Source organism: Canis lupus, chromosome X (genome assembly GCF_011100685.1).
Source record: "Canis lupus familiaris isolate Mischka breed German Shepherd chromosome X, alternate assembly UU_Cfam_GSD_1.0, whole genome shotgun sequence".
NCBI classification, from domain to species: domain Eukaryota; kingdom Metazoa; phylum Chordata; class Mammalia; order Carnivora; family Canidae; genus Canis; species Canis lupus.
The window spans coordinates 31449732-31468356 of NC_049260.1; the positions used below are offsets into that span (position 1 = coordinate 31449732).

At 34.9% G+C, this 18625-nt stretch overlaps 1 protein-coding gene across 4 annotated transcripts in view; it reads left to right on the forward strand.

Annotated features, from left to right (window-relative positions):
- Nucleotides 1-18625, forward strand: part of CFAP47 (cilia and flagella associated protein 47) — a 504616-nt gene that overhangs the window by 369585 nt on the left and 116406 nt on the right. For 3 of the 4 annotated variants that reach the window (XM_038587158.1, XM_038587160.1, XM_038587159.1), the window contains 3 exons: nt 5645-5753; nt 8661-8765; nt 12333-12489. In XM_038587158.1, coding sequence (XP_038443086.1) covers nt 5645-5753; nt 8661-8765; nt 12333-12489 — 371 coding nt within the window. The remainder of the gene's footprint in view (nt 1-5644; nt 5754-8660; nt 8766-12332; nt 12490-18625) is intronic. The other variant, XR_005386242.1, reaches the window with a different exon arrangement.

Sequence of the window (18625 nt, forward strand, 5' to 3'; positions counted from 1 at the left end):
TCAGGTTGTTCTAAAGCATAATTTCTTTTTATCTAAGTCATACTGTATATAATTAAAAGTTGCATAATATTAATAGATGTTTCATAGTAACTACATTTTTAACCAGTTGTATTCTGGATCCTTATCCTCTTTGGAAGTTTGCACAGCCATTAATTGTATCCAGTGTCTTTAAAATTTTTAAGGAATTGGTGTGTTTCTATTTTCATACATTTTTCTAGGTAGTTGGGGTCTCTTTCAATATGGAAACACATGACTTTCAGTTTCTGGAAGTCTCAAAATATGCTCTCCCTCTGTTTTCTCTCTTCCTACAACATCCATGTTTTAGTTTTAGAATGTGGGGGCTATTTTAGTTTTCTTATTCTTTGGCCTTTATTACCAACATTTGTGCTTTTGCATTCAGATACATTTACCTGAATTTATTTTCCATGCTTTCTGTTGAATTTTCATGTCTGCTATCAACGTCCAAGACCATTTTTGTTGTTGTTGTTTGGGTGTTTCTTTTACATGTTTTTGTTTTTGTTTTTAAATCATAACAATCTGTTCTTATCCCATGTTGATAATATTTTTACTGATATGCTTAAGATATAATTTCATTTTAAATGGTCATGGTCTTTGTCTTTAATCATAAATTTTGTTCTTCTGGGACTCCTGGGTGGCTCAGTAGTTGAGCATTTGCCTTCGACTTAGGTGGTGATCCTGGGGTCCTGAGATCAAGTCTTGCATCAGGCTCCCCATGAGGACCCTGCTGCTCCCTCTGCCTATGTCTCTGCCTCTCTCTGTGTCTCCCATGAATAAATAAATAAAATCTTAAAAATAAATAAATAAAAATAAATAAATTTTGTTCTCCTTTTTTGCCTATTCAAAACTTTCCTGATACTTGTTTTGCTCATATTTAAAGATTTATTTATTTGATATATATATAGAGAGAGTGTATGAGGGAGCATGAAGGAGGGGCAGAGGGAGAGAGAAACTCAAGAAGACTCCCTGCTGAGTATGGAACCCAATGTGGGGCTTGGTCTCATCCCCCTGAGATTGTAACCTGAGCCAAAATCAAGAGTTGGATGCTTAAACCATCAAGCCACCCAGACACCCCTCACTCATATTTAAATGGGAGGCTCTAAAATGATAGTCAGGACTTACCGACCCATTCATGTACCATTCTTCATTTTTTTTTCATTACTGCAAAAAAAATTCCTTTTTTTTAATTGATGGGCTTGGGGTTTTTTCCCCCAGTTTGTTATATAATGAAACATGTTGTTTATAACATTGTACATGCTTTTGTTGCACATTTAATGCTTGTTTCTATTGGGTACAAACATAAGAATGCAATCACTTTAATTTAGTGGATAACAACAAAGAGTTCAAAATAGGTTGTACTTATGTACATTCCACTGGCCATATATGAATTGCAGTTGCTTCACATCCTCAAGAACATGGTATTTTAAGACTAACTCTAACCATTGTGATGTGTGTAAAGTAGTACGTCAATGTACTTTTATTTTTAAGATATTTTAAAATATCTATTTATTTATTTATTTATTTATTTATTTATGAGAGAGAGAGAGAGAATAGGGGAGAGGCAGAGGGAGACCAAGAGAGAGAATCTCAGCAGACTCTACATTGAGCCCAGAACCCGAGCCCAGAGCTTGATCTCCCAACCCTGAGACTGTGACCTGAACTTAAATCAAGAGTCAGACACCTAACTGACTGAGCCACCCAGGCACACCTTCAGATTTTGTTTTTGAGTAATCTCTACACTCAACATGGGGTTCAAACTCACAATCCTGAGATCAAGAGTTGCACACTTCTCTGACTGAACCAGCCAGGCACACCCACATCAGTGTACTTTTAATTTACATTTCCCTCATGACTAATGAGGTTGAGCACCTGCCATGTGTTTAGCATCCATTTTTATATAGGCTTTTTTGAAGTTCTTGTTCATGTCCCTTGACCATTTTACTATTAGTTTGTCTATATTTTCCTTTATATCTTGTAGTTCTTTGTATATATTAGATACAAACCTTTATGGGTTATATATGTTGCAAATACCTTATCTTATGAATTACCTTTTCAGTCTCTTAATAGAGTCTTTTAATGACATTAAATTCTTAAGAATTAAATTCTTAATGTAATGTAGTTTATCAACTTTTTTGTTTTCTCCAGTTCCTCCGTACACCAACATCATTAAGAACTTCTTTTCATTTCTCAAAAAATGTACTGTCTATACATCTCATATTTAGGTCCACAGTGTACCTGGAATTGGTATCTGTATGTGATGTGAGAGAAACATCTGTTAGGAGGTCCTTACGCTAACTCAGGACCAAGATGATAGCAGCCTGGACCAGAGGTTTGCCAGTGACTGTGGAGAGAAGTGTTCAGTTATGGTTTATTTTTGAAAGGAGAGCTAATGAGTTTTGCTGACTGCTAATATTTAAGGCATAAGGAAAACAGCAGGGCATGGATGACACTGAAGTTTTTTACCTGAACACTTGGAACTCAAGATGTGACATTAACTGAGACAGAGAAGACTAAGAAAAGCTGGTTTGAGGGTAGGGATCAAGAGCTCAGCTTGGGACTTGTAAATTTGAAGTTTCTATTAAACATTTGAATGATGTGTAGGAAATTCGAGACAAAGCCTGGAGAACAGTGGAAATATTCATGTTGGAGATACATTATTTAGTTGTTCCTAGGTTTATGTCAAGTGTAAGTGGAGTAAATAGTAGGACTCTGCACTTTTGAATCAGCCTTAATTATAATCTATGATTTGCCTTACAGATTATTAATGAATTTCAGAATTAAAATAGTCACTTACTAAATAATTTGCAAAATGAAATTAATTGAATTCAGTCACCCCAGGAACCTTTACATATTGGAGGCATTTTTTTGTTTTACCATTTTATGGTAACTGCATTCTTCTCACTGGTTCATGATATTTTCTCATAACAAGCATTTGACACTTTTTTTTTCAAGATTTTATTTATCTATTTAGAGAGAGAGCACAAGTGAGAGGAGGGTCAGAGAGAGAGGGAGATAGAATCTCAAGCAGACTCTCGACTCAGCACAGACCTGGATGTGGGGCTCAATCCCACAATCCTGAGATCATGACCTGAGCCAAAATCAAGAGTCAGACGCTTGACTCACTGAGCCACCCAGATACCTTGGCACTGGATTTTTTTTTTTTTTTTTTTTTAGTGTCATTTTATTTTGTAATAGAGTTCACACATACACTTCATCCTGGAAATGGTTTTTAAGGTGCTACCACTTGGTTCACATTAAAATTACCTTCTTGGTGCATCTAGGGGCCTCAGTTGGTTAAACATCTGACTCTTGATTTTGGGTCAAGTCATGATCTCAGAATCCTGGGATGAAGCCCCAGATGGGGCTCTGTGCCTCTCAGGGAGTCTGCTTCAGGATACTTCTCTCTCTCTCTACCCCTCCTTCCACTTGTACACACACACTCTCTCTCTCTTTCTCTCTCTCTCTATATATATATTTTAATTACCTTCTTGGTTTTCATTGATTTGACAGGTAATATTATTTCATTTTCCTTTGATACTCTATATTAACAAGTTGAAACAGTCTTGATGAAAAAAATATTTTATTGTGACTCTTTAGAAATAAGGAACCCAAGAAAAAAGTATAACAACATTTTAAACTCAAGAAATTTAATTTTGTCCCTAAGTAATAAATATATGCATCAACAATCCTCAGGATACACATCTGTAAATACAAACTTCATTTCTCATTATTAGGAAAACTAGCAAAAAAAGAGAAGGTTTATTAGATTTGATTCAATTGAAAAACTTCTGGATAAACAATGAATCAAGTACCTCTTTAGTTTATATATTTTGCTTCTTGGTCCACTGGCAATCACAGTCTACATACACCTCTTACTTTTTATATCTTTGCCCATTTCAAATGTCGTCAACTTATACTAAACTTTGCAATGAAATTGATTTTAATTCCCATAGAACTTACACTATTTTTCACTTTTTTAGATTCCATATATAAATGAGATCACACAGTATTTGTCTTTCTTTGTCTGACTTATTTCCTTTAACATAATGTCCTCTAGGTTCATCCATATTGTTGCAAATGTCAGGATTTCCTTCTTTTTTGAGTTTGAGTAATATTCTATTGTATATTTCACATTTTATTTATCCATTCATCTGTGGAAGAATATTTAGATTATTTCCATATCTTGGCAATTGTGAATAATGCTGCAATTAACATGGGAGCACACTTATCTCTTCAAGATACTGATTTCATTTATTTTGGATATATATTCAATAGTGGAATTGTTGGATCGTATAGGTAGTTTTATTTTTTTAATTTTTTGCGGAACTCCTGTTGTTTGCCATAGTCACTGTACCAATTTACATTCCCATCAGTGGTATACCAGTGTTCCATTTTCTGCATGTCCTTGCCAACACTTATTATTTTTTTAAATGACAGCCATCCTAACAGGTGTGAGTTGGTATCTCAGTGTGGTTTTGTTTTGCATTTCTGCAGAATGACCGTTTTCATGCTATACATCAAAAGGTGTTAGAAATGGTGGTTGAGTGAGAATCAAATATAAAATTGATTATCCTTTGCTTTGAGCAAAAATACCAGCCACATTTTTTTCAGTATTTACTCATCATTGATTTGGATCTTTTCAATGTAAAGAACAGAACTTTGTGAATTTATTACTCATTGTTATTATTTTTAAACTATGTTAACTTTTTTGCCTAAATTTAACAGTTATAAAATAATGATGAGTAAATATTGCTCCTAAAACTGGGATATAGGGATCCCTGGGTGGCGCAGCGGTTTGGCGCCTGCCTTTGGCCCAGGGCGCGATCCTGGAGACCCGGGATCGAATCCCACGTCGGGCTCCCGGTGCATGGAGCCTGCTTCTCCCTCTGCCTATGTCTCTGCCTCTCTCTCTCTCTCTCTCTCTGTGTGACTATCATAAAAAATAAAATAAATAAATAAATAAATAAATAAATAAAACTGGGATATATTCCATTGCCCAGTGTAGAATAACATTTGGTCTCAGAAATAGAAAATCAAGGACAAATTTAGCAAAATGTCATTAGTTCATCCACGATTATTCTTATTTTGAAACTCATACAAGTCATTGTATTAGTTTCCTAGACCTGTCATAACAAATACCACACACTGGGTGGATTAAAACAACATAAATGTATTGTCTCACAGTCCTGGAGGCTAGAAATTTGAAGTCAAGTTTTCAGCAGGACCATATTCCCTCTGAAACCAATAAAGGAAAATCCTTCCTTTCCTCCTGTGGCTTCTAGTGCTTGCCAGCAATCCTTGGTATTTCTTAACTTAGGAAGTGCATCATTCCAGTCTCCACCTCCATTACTATATGGCTATCTTCTCATGTGTCTTCACATCATTTTCTTATAAGGACCCCAGTCATAATGGATTAATGGATCCTACTCCAGTAGGATCACATTTTAACTAATTACATCTGCAGTGACCCTATTTCCAAATAAGGTCACATTCTGAGGTATTGGGAGTTAGAACTTAAATCTATCTTTTTTGGGTATGCAGCTCAACCCATAATAGTCATCAAGTTTATAAAATTATCACTGAACAAGTTTATGAACAAGTTTACTAACTTCATTTTTCCTTCCAGGTATGTCACTCAGATCATTCCTTTAGTTAATCCTACACATGAGACTTTAGAATTGCAAGCAACAAACACTAATCCTGAAAATTTTGTCTTTGATATGAGCAAATCACCAGTAAGTATATTTGGAAAGCCGAGTAACCTACCACTACTAGAAGCATTTTCCAGTACTGATTTTGGGACACTATTAAGTATCATTTGATTTATTAATAAGGTTTCAAATGCTTAAAATTTAAAAATAGAATTTATATACTATATATCTCCCTCCCACAATTTTAATTGATCAAAAAACCCAAATCATGTCCATCTAAATTTTTAGAATTCTATATGCTAGTGTCATACTCATTATCACTAAACTCTAAATAAACTAGTTGTGCTGTATTTCTGACCATTTTCGTAATCAGATTTGAAATGTGATATTGACTCAGGAATCTTCTATGTTTTCAGGGTCCCAAGAGGCCAGTTCCTTCCAGCCCTTCATGAGTTCCTGCCCATCACCCGTCCCCTACTTCCAAACAATGAACAGCTCTGACCCTCTTTCCGTTCTCTACCCCATTTCTCATTCCTTGAACCCTAGCAGACACTAGAACCAGTCAGTGGGCCCCAATCACTTTTCTCCTCCCACAAGTAACTAAACAAGATCTGAAGGTTTAACATCAATATCTTTGTTTCCAAGCAAATGATACCAAATATGTACAGTGAATACCAAAACCATGGTTTTGGATAAGCTCCAAAATAATTGTGATAGATTATTTTCTTCAGAGGATCTCACAGTAAATCATGAAGCCCTAGTAAATAGATATAGTATTTAAACAAAAGCTTTTATTATTTGCTGTTTAAAGATTGTTTAAGAAATCTACAATGTGATTTCATTTGTATCTTAATACGTATGATACTGGTTACCAATTAATAATAGCTTGATATGAAATTAGTTCTTAACTTCCATAATGTGTCAAATTAGATATCACTAAATATTATATAGCTAAAATTGTATATATAGTTTAATCTTAGAATAACTATACTAAAATGTGCACACATGCATGTTATTAACACTGTATTTTCCATAGATTAAACAGAATATGGTGGTCAGGATATAGTTTACAAATAACTGAAATTCCTCATTAGAAACTGGTGTTTTTATGTCCTTTATATCACCACTTTTATAGAAGAATATAAACTGTGGTCTAAGGGAAAACAAATGTAGTATATTGCAGGTGTCACTTTATATTACATAATGAAGAATATAGACTCTACTTCAACATTTTAACTGTGGTTTCTAATCCATCCATTGTTTTATACATTTATCACATATTTTTGAGCCCTGAATATGCACTTAACTTGAATATTGGGAAACAGCTCAAAAATAAATTTATAGATGAGAAAAATACTATTATAGAACAAATAGGAGAACACATTAATGGTAATGATAATAAATAGAAAGATTATATATATACACACACACATACATATATAATTTTATTCTTGGTTTTGTTGCATAGAATTCGTGTTTATGCAAGTAAGGATTTTAAAATATTGATGATTACTCATAAATGCTACAATAAGTAAGCATAAACATTATCCAGGCAACTGATATAAAAAACTTGCTTCCCCTCAACTATATACTATGAAAAATTTCAAACAGATGCAGAAATTGAAAGAATAATACAATGCACAAACCTTCTACCTTCTACCTTGGTTCTTACGTTAATGATTTGCTAAATTATTCTCTTTCTTCTTTCTCTTACATTTCTTACTGTTCAGTCTGAAGGTAAGTTGTGGGCATCATGCGACTTCAACACTAAATACTTCAGATTATATTTCTTAATAGCATAATTAATCTCCCACATCATCTAGTATCCTGTCCAAATTTAAGTTTACTCAGCTATCCCAATAATCTTTCTCTCTTCAACTAAGATCCAGTGTAAAATCACATATTGGAATTGGTTATTATGATAACATTTGTTTGTAATTAAATGTTTGTAAGTTTCAAAACGATCCTATATTTAGCATATTATCTATATCCCGTTACACTAAACCAGTACATTTGCTGCAGATATATTCCAGCCAGTAGCGTTTACCTTTCTTTCCCTGAAGCCATGGTATTTTTCAGTGAATTTTAGGTGAAAATAAAGGATTTTTTTTTAGTTACTATTTGGTTATACACACTACCTCAGTCTGCACCACATGCTTCTGACATATATTTATGGAAGAGGAATTTGAGGTCAGAGAAGCTAAAATTATTTAAACCATGTAGTTAGTAAGTGGTGGAACTAAAATTAAATCCAAGTTTATGTAGTAGTATTTGGTTTTTCTAATGTAATACATGATTTCCTTTTACATATATATATATATATATATATATATATATATATATAAAACTTGTTTCATATTTGCTTAATTGAAAGAATATATGAAATACAACTTTTCTTCTCTTTTTGGTAAGGTAGATATTGAAATTAATGTATATTCCTTATGTGTGCATAAACTTAAGTGATTAACTATCAGAGGGAGAGCCAGCTTAAGATAAAAATATTTGCTGTAGATAAGCCACACATATATATAGTAAGGGAGTGACTATTCTAAATATAACATTAAGTTGTATTTGTATTTCATGGTCATTGTCAAAGCATAATTATTAAGCACTAAGTGCTATATTCTACAAGGATTTGAACAGCACTGCTATATTGCAATTTTATATTTTCAAAGGTTATTTGGAAAAATAAAGGAGTGAAAAAAATAAACTTACTTTCAGACATATGCCTTTTTATTTTATCATTCTACAACTGTTGATGTTAACCCCATGTGGTCATTGTCTGGGGAAAGAACATGGAGTAAACACTACTAAATACTGTTTACCATGGCCATTACACCAATATTTGCCAAACAGGCCTACTAAGAACGGATAACACGTACAAGGCAACACACTACTCACACGAAAATCAACCTGGCATTTACCTAGCATGCAAAGATCCTGACTCAAACAAAAGCATTGATTATTTTTTTCCTCTCTGAATTTATGCAGCTGACCTTACCTCCTCACTCGAGCAAAAAAGTATCTGTTCACTTTTTTCCTTCAGCTCTTGGAAGAACTGGTCATCAAGCTTCTATCATCTTCCACTGTGCTCAGGTATGATAGACTATTCTTGGACCAAGTCAAGTTCATTAAATTTCATAATCAATGAATAAGTAAAATTAATTCATTCACTTAATGTACTTTGCCAGCAAAATAAGTTCATTGTAAATTATTAATTAAATGAACTTTTGGAAATACAGTATATATTGTGCACCTGGAGGCATCTAAAGAAGGCATTTTTAAATTCTTAGATTACTTGGATGAAGGAGAAATGTACTACGAGATTTGAAATACAGGTATTTTAATGGAAATGCCATTTTGTTGGCATTTATGTTAATATTCTGTCATATTTGCATGAACTTAAATATAAAACTATACAAATTGTAATCTTGCAAATATTGTATTATTTTTTCATTCTATTTCATCTACACAGTTTTACTGATTAATAATAAAGTTTGAGAAGCAACAAGACTTAAGGGGCACCTGGGTGACTCAGTCAGTTAAGTGTCCAACTCTTTTTTCTTTAAGATTTTATTTATTTATTCATAAGAGGCACACAGAGAGAGGCAGAGACATAGGCAGAGGGTGAGGCAGGCTCCATGCAGGAAGCCCGACTTGAACCCTAGACCCCGGGATCACACCCTGAGCTGAAGGCAGATGCTCAACCACTGTGCCATCCATGGGTCCCAAGCATCTGGTTCTTAATTTCAGCTCAGGTCAAGTTCTCAGGGTCGTGAGATCAAACCCCATGTTGGGCTACGTGCTCATTGCAGAGTCTGCTTGAGATTCTCTCCCTTTGCCCCTTATCCCATTCGCTCTCTCTCTCTCTCTCAAATAAATAAAATCTTTTAAAAAAATAAATAATAAAACAATAATAATTTTGCTTAATAATTTTTAAGCATCTCTCAACTTGCTACATGCCATTCAGAGAATTATATCAACTCATTTTCACCACAGTCCTATGGTAGAAGTATTATCAATCTTGTTTTATGCATTAGGAAACAAAGAAATTAAAGTCAGGCAGCTAGTAAGATGTTTAACTCAGACCTGAACTCAGAACATGTGACTTCAACCTGTCTTCTTGACTGTTTTTGGAGCTACCTGCAGATTGCTAAGTGATTATAACTCTCTTACTGCTAATACGTTTTTACATGACTTTTGACAGTTATTATTATTTTTTATTTCTTTAAGTGTTAATGATGAGGGAAGTAAGTGGAGAAATGTTCTTTAAATCCTATGGGACACCAAGGAGCTTACAAAACCTTTAAAATGTGCTTTAAATCCTTTGGGACACCAAGGAACTTACAAAAATTTCCTGAGAGGCAGGGGAATCAAATATAATCCATGTCGGTGCAAGACCTGTGGGTGACTGGAATATCCTCTTTTCTAAAACGTGTAATTTACCTTCAGAAGAAGAAATTTAGGCTATTAAATTTCCTACATGATGACTAACTTTTATGTAAACTGAAGCAATGCTCTGGAAGTATGCTTGATTCTCAAAAATACTAAAGAATGAAAAATAATTATCCTTTTCATACAGAAGAGGGAAAGTATAGTGGAGATTATTTCCTTCTACAAAAATAATTTTAACAAGGCAGATCTTTTTTTTCTAAAGATTTATTTATTTAGTTAGTTAGTTGAGAGAGAGAGAGGGAGGGAGGGAGGGAGAGGGAGAGGGAGAGGAAAGTATGCAGGAGGGAGCAGAAGGAGAAGGAAAGAATCTCAAGCAGACTCCCTGCTGAGTGTGGAGCCTCATGACCTGAGCCAAAATCAAGAGTCAGATGCTTAACCAACTGAGCCATTCAGGCACCCCTAGAATTGGGTCTCTAAGGTGGTGCTGTGTCTTTTTTCAAAAAAGTTTGAGATAAAGATAAGCTAAAAATGTGACTTTTTTTTTTAATGGCCATGTTCATTTGGATACTTTTTAATTTCCCTCTCTGAACCTAATGGCATAATTTAAGCAATGCCAGGGCAGTTGTTGGATACTAGTGTTCAATGATGGTGGGATGTAGCTTAGTTTAGAAGCTCCACTATTCTAGGCCACTTGGTGAGATGTGAAAACATGACCTTCTCGTTTTTGTAGTTTGGCTCATTCTCAGTGGTTTAAAATAACTTCATTTCTGTTATCCAGGATTGATTTTTATTAAGTAGCCAAAAAAGCGAGTAACTTGTGTAGAACAGTTGTTAATATAATCGAGCTCTGATGCTTGATTCCAGTCATTCAATTGTGCGGAATCAGGTTAGGACATTGCAAGTGAAAATATAGTGTACTTGTATTCTTCTAGTAGAATCTCTAACTAAAAGTAATGCAATCATTTGAAGATCTATGCAGATAAAACTTACCTTTAATCCTTCCTATACCGAGACAGCATTTTATGGATTTACTGTCACCATCTGTCCTAGTTTGAAATGATCTTAAAAATTTTCCTCTTTTGTTGGAGTTTCAGCCTGGACACATTGATGTAGTTTAAGAGATTATAGGCTAGGTTATTGTTTGTTGGTTTTCATTTTGTGACCTCTTTATTCATCTGTAACATTAGCAGTGTTCAGTGCAGAACTGAGTCACAGTCAGTTGTACTCTTGGGACTTTTATTCTAAATGAACACAAAGGAACATTTTCAAACAGTGCTTTGCAGGTTTGTGAAACTCAAATAAGAACAATGGCTACATGCAATCTCCTTCACATCATTTTTGAGTCATTTTTTCCTTTCCTGTCATAGCGGAACATACACTGTACTAGACAGTAGGGATAAACAGAATGGCATGCAGTTGTGCACTTCCTTTTAGTGGGACTTCAATCTGTGCCTCACCATCTTTTCCTTCATATGATAACTACCTGAATTTCATTTGAAATTCACCCTAAAATTTTGGGAACTTCATGTAGTGTTTAGTATCCGGTTCACTAGGCAAACTGATTTTTTAAAAAACCTTGAGCAGAAATGCAAGGTTTTCATAAAGATTTCTCTTTTATGTTGCTATAAATAACCTTTTAAGCATAGAAATATGTTTAATATTTGAGTATTCTCTCTTTTTTTTTTAAGATTTTATTTATTTATTCATGAGGGACAGAGAGAGAGAAGCAGAGACACAGGCGGAGGGAGAAGCAGGCTCCATGCAGGGAGCCCGATGTGGGACTCGATCCCGGGTCTCCAGGATCAGGCCCTAGGCTGACAGCGGCGCTAAACCACTGAGCCACCCGGGCTGCCCGAGTATTGGTTTTTTGCCCCTTTTTGTAGTGTAGAAATACATTGACTATTCAATAAAATCAAAAGGAATTCAGAAAAGAAAAATATATAAAACAATGCATATTAAATATTAACAACAAATTGTTTTTTTAATAAAGATCCATTTATTTATTTTAGAGAGACCAAGGAGGAAAGGCAAAGGGAGAGAGGGAGAGAAGCAGACTCCCCACTGAATGGAGCCCAACATGGGGCTTGATCTCATGACCCTGAGATCACAACCTGAGCCGAAATCAAGAATTAACTCCCTGAGCCACCCAGGCACCCCGAAATGTTTCTTATCTACCAAGATTTTTATGCATATCACATTTATTAAGGGTTGCGAAGAAAATGTATGTGATTAGGATATATATCTCACGAATATTTTATCTTTAAACAGTTTAAAGAATGGATGTTTTGCCTCTCTGGAGTAGGACTATTCCCTCAGCCTATAGACATAGAGAGAATAACCACATACCTCCATCTTCAATCGATTCTTGTTATACCTTTCCAAAATCCCACCAAGGAAGAGGTTTTGGTCAATATTGTACTAACAAGTAAGTGTTTTTTTTTATATTTTGCATATGTTATTTTGTAATCATTAGTCGAACTGATTGTATCACAGAATCAGACCATGATAGAGATAATTTACAATTTAGAGATCCATTAGCTATTTCAACAGCATCATTTTATAAAAGAGAAAACAAGATATGAGAGACGAAATATCTTGGCTGAAATCACAGCTTATAAATGGTGGAGCCAGATTAAGAAATTAAGAATCTATGTACCAAGTCAAGTTCTTCCAATTTTATCTGTAAAGCCAAATATGTAAAGTAATAGATTTATGAAATAATTGTGATATGACTCAAATATGCCAGTGCTGATTCCTTAACAGTTTTTAGAAATTCTAGTGTTTTTGTTTTTGGTTTGTGTTTTGGTCTTGTTTCATTTCTCCCTTTTCTTTTTTAAAAATTTTAATTCTCATATAGTTAACATACAGTGTTATATTTGTTTCAGGTGTACAACATAGAAATTTAATAATTTCACATATCACCCATTATCGTCATCATTTAAACATAGGGGTGCATGTATCCCTTGGAATTAGTGTTTTTGTATTTTTTTGGTAAATACCCAGTTGTGTGATTCCTAGATCGTAGGGTACTTCTATTTTAGCTTTTGAAGGAAACTTCATACTGTTTTCACCCAGTTTTTTATATAAATAGCATATTTGGATTAAATTTTGGTTCTAACAAAACTTGTGTTTTTTTTCATGTCATATTGAAGATACATGTTTTTAAATAAGATCATGTGGAGTTTGTTTACTTTTTATTAAAAGATCAAATAATGAAGGTCTGAAAACCAACTCATTATGAGTTTTCTGAAACACATTTTAAATCTAGTATTAGACATCACTAATTTATCTTTTCAAATATTACTACATCTACTAAAACTACTACTACTACCACAATTCATTGTATATAGCTCAAACATTGGGCCAAAAGGAATGCATATATGTTAAGGTTTTTGAGATAAATGACCAACTTGCTCTCCAGAATAGTTATACTGTTGCAATTCATGCTGCTCTCAGGAATGTATTACAGACACACTTCACTTTTCCTGAACCTTGTAAACCCTGACCAGTAGTATTCTCCTTAATCTCCATCAATCTGATTGAGGCAAAGCTGTATTTTATCATGATTGCAAATGACTATTTTTTTTATTAAAGTTGAAGCTGAACACTATCATTTACCTGTTGAAGTTTTCATCTTTCCTGATCATTTCCTGATCATTTACTCCTGGTATGAAATAATTAAGTAAAAACTAAGAACATAATGTCATCTAATGTACAATTCCCTTATGAAGACTTGGGCTGTGCTGAGGAGAGACACGGCAGTATTTACTAAAAGTTGATTAGAAACTCAAGGAAGTCAGCATTTTAATATGAAAGAGATGTGAACCTATGTATAGGCAGAAAGAAGAAGCCAGGGTGGAGCAGAACTTACAACTGTAAAAGGGTTAGGGTTTTACTGATGGGTAAGGCTCTAGGAGGACTAAGATCCGACCTGAAGGAAGAGCCATGAACAGGAGCAGCATTTATGCCTTTGAACAGGTGGAAATAGGATAAAACAAATGTGACTGTGGATAAATTGTTAGATCGCAGAGGGACTTGGGAATTAAGTGCAGTTATGTTAATATTTTTATCTGCTGAGGAAAGGCGATAGAATAAGAGATTTGAAGAGTGGCCCAGTGGTTTGAAATCATTGCTGGAAGGGAATTGAGGATGGAGCTGACACAATTAAAATATAAAAGTTATTGTATTTGGCTGGGATTAGAAATCACAAATTTAGATAGGCACCAAGAAAATACATGTTTGTGAAGTTTGTACCACTTCTGGTGCTCAAAATTCCTGGTATGGGAACAACACACAAGGCTGATAAATGGATCTGTCCAAGGGATGGAATTTTCAAGGGAATTGCAGCCAAATCACCTCATAACTATGAGAATGTTATAAAAACATATTGGATCAAGATTGTTAACATTAAAAATAGAATATGAAGTAATTTGTGGCTTCTTGGTTTTCTTTAATTGGTCTAAAATGGTTTTGCTATATAACAGAAAAAAACAGTAAGTTTGACAATGAAAGATTTCTTAGTCTTTTGTATTTAAAACAGTCTCGACAAACATTATATGTTCTCATTCATTTGGGGAATATAAATAATAGTGAAAGGGAATATAAGGGAAGGGGGAAGAAATGTGAGGGAAATATCAGAAAGGGAGACAGAACGTAAAGACTGCTAACTCTGGGAAACGAACTAGGGGTGGTGGAAGGGGAGGAGGGCGGGGGGTGGGAGTGAATGGGTGACGGGTACTGGGGGTTATTCTGTATGTTAGTAAATTGAACACCAATAAAAAATAAATTAAAATAAATAAATAAATAAATAAATAAATAAATAAATAAATAAAACAGTCTCTTTTAAGCAAACTCCCTCTCTCTTTTTTTAAAATTTTTTTAAGATTATATTTATTTTTTTGAAAGAGAGCAAACACAAGCAGGCAGAGGGGCAACTGAAGAGGGAGAGGGAGAAACAGACTCACGCTGAACAGGGAGCCAACATGGGGCTCAATGCCAGGACCCTGAGCTCCTGACCTGAGCCAAAGCAGACGCTTAACCAACTGAGCCACCCAGGCGCCCCAAACTCCCTCTCTCTTGAGTAAATGTTCAGACTCTGGTTCTCCTCCTTGCTTCAACCTGAGGAGACCAGGGACAAAAAAAAAAAAAGACAAAACCTCTGAAATCTTCCTTTCTTTCACTTTCTCCTTTTCCTTTATGAAAATATTTCTCCTTTCCTTTTCGTGGTAATGAAATCTCTCTCTCTCTCTCTCACCTCTTCCTTCTTTCTTTGTGGGTTCTATTTTTTCTAGCCACCATGTTCATGACTTCTCGCATTCATATTCCTTAGCAACTAAGCCTCATAAGCTGGCCTGAATTGTTGAAGGGCCACAAGGAAACATGACTGACAAGGATAAAAATATTTAACATGTATGCCTAATATACTCATTTCAAAAGGTAATAAATTAATACCTACTGATTTAAATATTTACAAATGTCTTAAAATTACTTCATGAGGGCAGCCCGGGGGGCTCAGCGGTTTAGCGCCACCTTTAGCCCAGGGCCTGATCCTGGAGACCTGGGATCAAGTCCCATGTCGGGCTCCCTGCATGGAGCCTGCTTCTCCCTCTGCCTGTGTCTCTGCCTCTCTCTCTCTCTCTCTCTCTCTCTGTGTGTGTGTATCTCTCATGAATAAATAAATTAAATCTTTTTAAAAAATTACCTCATGATAGGACTATGTATTCCCTTGCTATCTTTCGAAAGAAGATGTCAGTATTTCTGCAGATGCTACAGAATTCACAGAATCCCCTAAGGGAAGTTGATAGCATCAAGTTGGTGGCTGCTGAGAGAGAGAGATCTCACAGTATTTCAGATCCTGCATTCCTGATTTTTCTTTTGATAGACAGACAGATAAGATAGATAAGATATATAGGAAAAGATATCTTTCAAAACACATCATTTTCCAAGAAGGCAATGTTTTTAGAATTGCAAACTCATTCTCAAACTTTTATATTGCCAATTCTCTAATGTCTTTTCTTCTGCTGATATTTTAGCTATTTCCATTTTAATCACTTATCTCAGAAATACTGCCTTTTGACATTCAAAAATCTTTTAATTCTATTTAATTAAATTCTATTTAATTCTTTAATTCTATTGTACGTTGTCTCTAAGTTCTTTCAGTTGAACATTACACAAGGCAAGGTGTTGAAAAGCTTATATTTCAAGGATCTATTCATATCTTAATTCATGCCACCTTTAAATGGTGAATGAGGTAGGGTGGCTAGAGAGGAAATGGCCTAAACACTCAGAGAATAGTGGAGACTTCTCCAAAGGGGACCATTATGAGTCCCATGAGGAGCAGGATGGTACACAAAAGCTTCAAATAACCTACGAAACTCACTTTGTTATACATTCACTTGGTACCACATTTGAGCTCTGTAAATGTGACTATACCTTATCTTTAAAAACACTCTGAGAGGTTTCTCAGATGTAGAATCTGAAGCTTAGAAATCTCCCAAAGCCATACAATGAGTAAGTGATTGAACAGTGTCTTGAACTCATCACATCTAGCTGTCTTCTCCAGGACCACCTAACTGGGATTCTAAGTTGTCTGCTTACAGATGGTACTTATAAATCCCCATCCCAATAAGGCTCTAAAGAATGGCACTTGCTTCCTCCCCTAAGATCTCAAGGAAAACAAGCCTCCCCCTGCCCAATCAAAGGACCTCAGGAAATACCTCTGACTGCCACTCCTTTTGCATTTTCTCAGCTCTTCAGATCTTTCCTTTCTCTTTTTAACTCTGCCATCAGACTCTGGCTCTGTCTCATCAACACATGTTTGGATTTCCTATCTTGGCCTACTTGTTCAGCCTGGACATGTATCCTTGCTCTGACTGCTTTCAGTAGACTCAGTTCCCACAATCCTCTCCGATCAGTAATTATGCCCTCCACCCCTATCCCTGCTTTCAAGTTGCTACCCCACTTAGCCAGAAATAAAGGTGGAAAAAGGAAAGGTAGCCATGAATGGGTCTGAGTCAAAACATTAGAAAATAGGACCTGATGAATTTAGGAACTTAAGGACACATCTCCATTATATGTATGTATGTGCCCTTGTTCGTGTAACCACATTCCAAACCTGCTAATCTGTGCTCATTAATGGCAGGGGTTACATTAACTCATAGCTTTATTTTTACCTAAATGAGTATTTCAGTGTTGTCATTGTTGATAGAGCAGGAATTCAATCTTCAGTCACTGGTTATTTACTGAGCATCTATTTTCTGCTGAAAACATATGCAAATTTCAAAATAACTATATCGGCAATATACATATATACACCAGATTTTGATCTCATGTGGCAATCTATTTGTGAAATATCACTATGGGTTATATACCTCAAAGTTACATAAGTGAATGAAGCAGGTAACTGATGCATGTAAAGTAGCAGTTTTGATTTCTACTAAAATAGCTATAGTCTTGAGATTATTCACTCTTCCTACTGAATTCAAATTTAAATGCAGTATTAGTGATTTGATTCAAATGTTTAAGTGGATACTTTTCTAGACATCAATAGTTTTACTGAAGAGCAAAAACAAAGTAACATAGGGATAGAGGTATACCTACCAATTATCATATTAGTTTTTCAAATATCAACTTCCATTTTGAGAGTTGATTGATGTAAACAAAATACTATGTTGACTTCTTGTTGACTCAGGGTTCTTTATGACCATGGTGTTCACCAGCAGTAAAGTAATAAAGCACACAGTGTAGCGTAGTTATGACATATTAATGATACAGGACAGAGAGACAACGTCTAGTGCATTTGATTTGACATGTTAGAATTAGTTTATGAAAATCTTGTCCCTGGAGACCCCCTGAATCTTATCTAAAATATTTATGTTAAATATGTAGTAATCATTTTATATTGCCAATCAAGGGGTGCATAGCTTTATGTATACATAAAAAGAGAGAGAAATAGGTGTAAGAAAAAGTACCACACTCTCAAAGTCTCTCCCAAATTGAGACAATCAACTTTTTAAGTATTTCAATAAATAAATAAATACATAAATAAATAAATACATAAATAAATAAATAGTACTAGGAGTTTTGAGATTGGCAGGCAGGGATGTTGGAGTATCAAATATAAAGCAGTCCCTTTATACCCTAATTTAATTAGATTGTTTGTCTTAGTTTGCTTTGCTTACAGCAAATAGCTAATGTTTTTGTAGTGTGGAAAATTAAATATAGGGATGCCTGGGTGGCTCAGCGGTTGAGCATCTGCCTTCAGCCCAGGGCGTGATCCTGGAGACCCAGGATCGAATCCCACATCAGGCTCCCTGCATGGAGCCTGCTTCTCCCTCTGCCTATTTCTCTGCCTGCCTCTTTCTGTGTCTCTCATAAATAAATAAATAAATAAAATCTTTAAAAAAAATAAAAAAAGAAAAAAAAGAAAAAAAAAGAAAATTAAATATAAAATTACTGTTATAGCCGCTTTTTCTTTCTTTTTTTTTTTTTTTAAAGATTTTATTTATTTATTCGTAGAGACACAGCTAGAGAGAGAGGCAGAGACACAGGCAGAGGGAGAA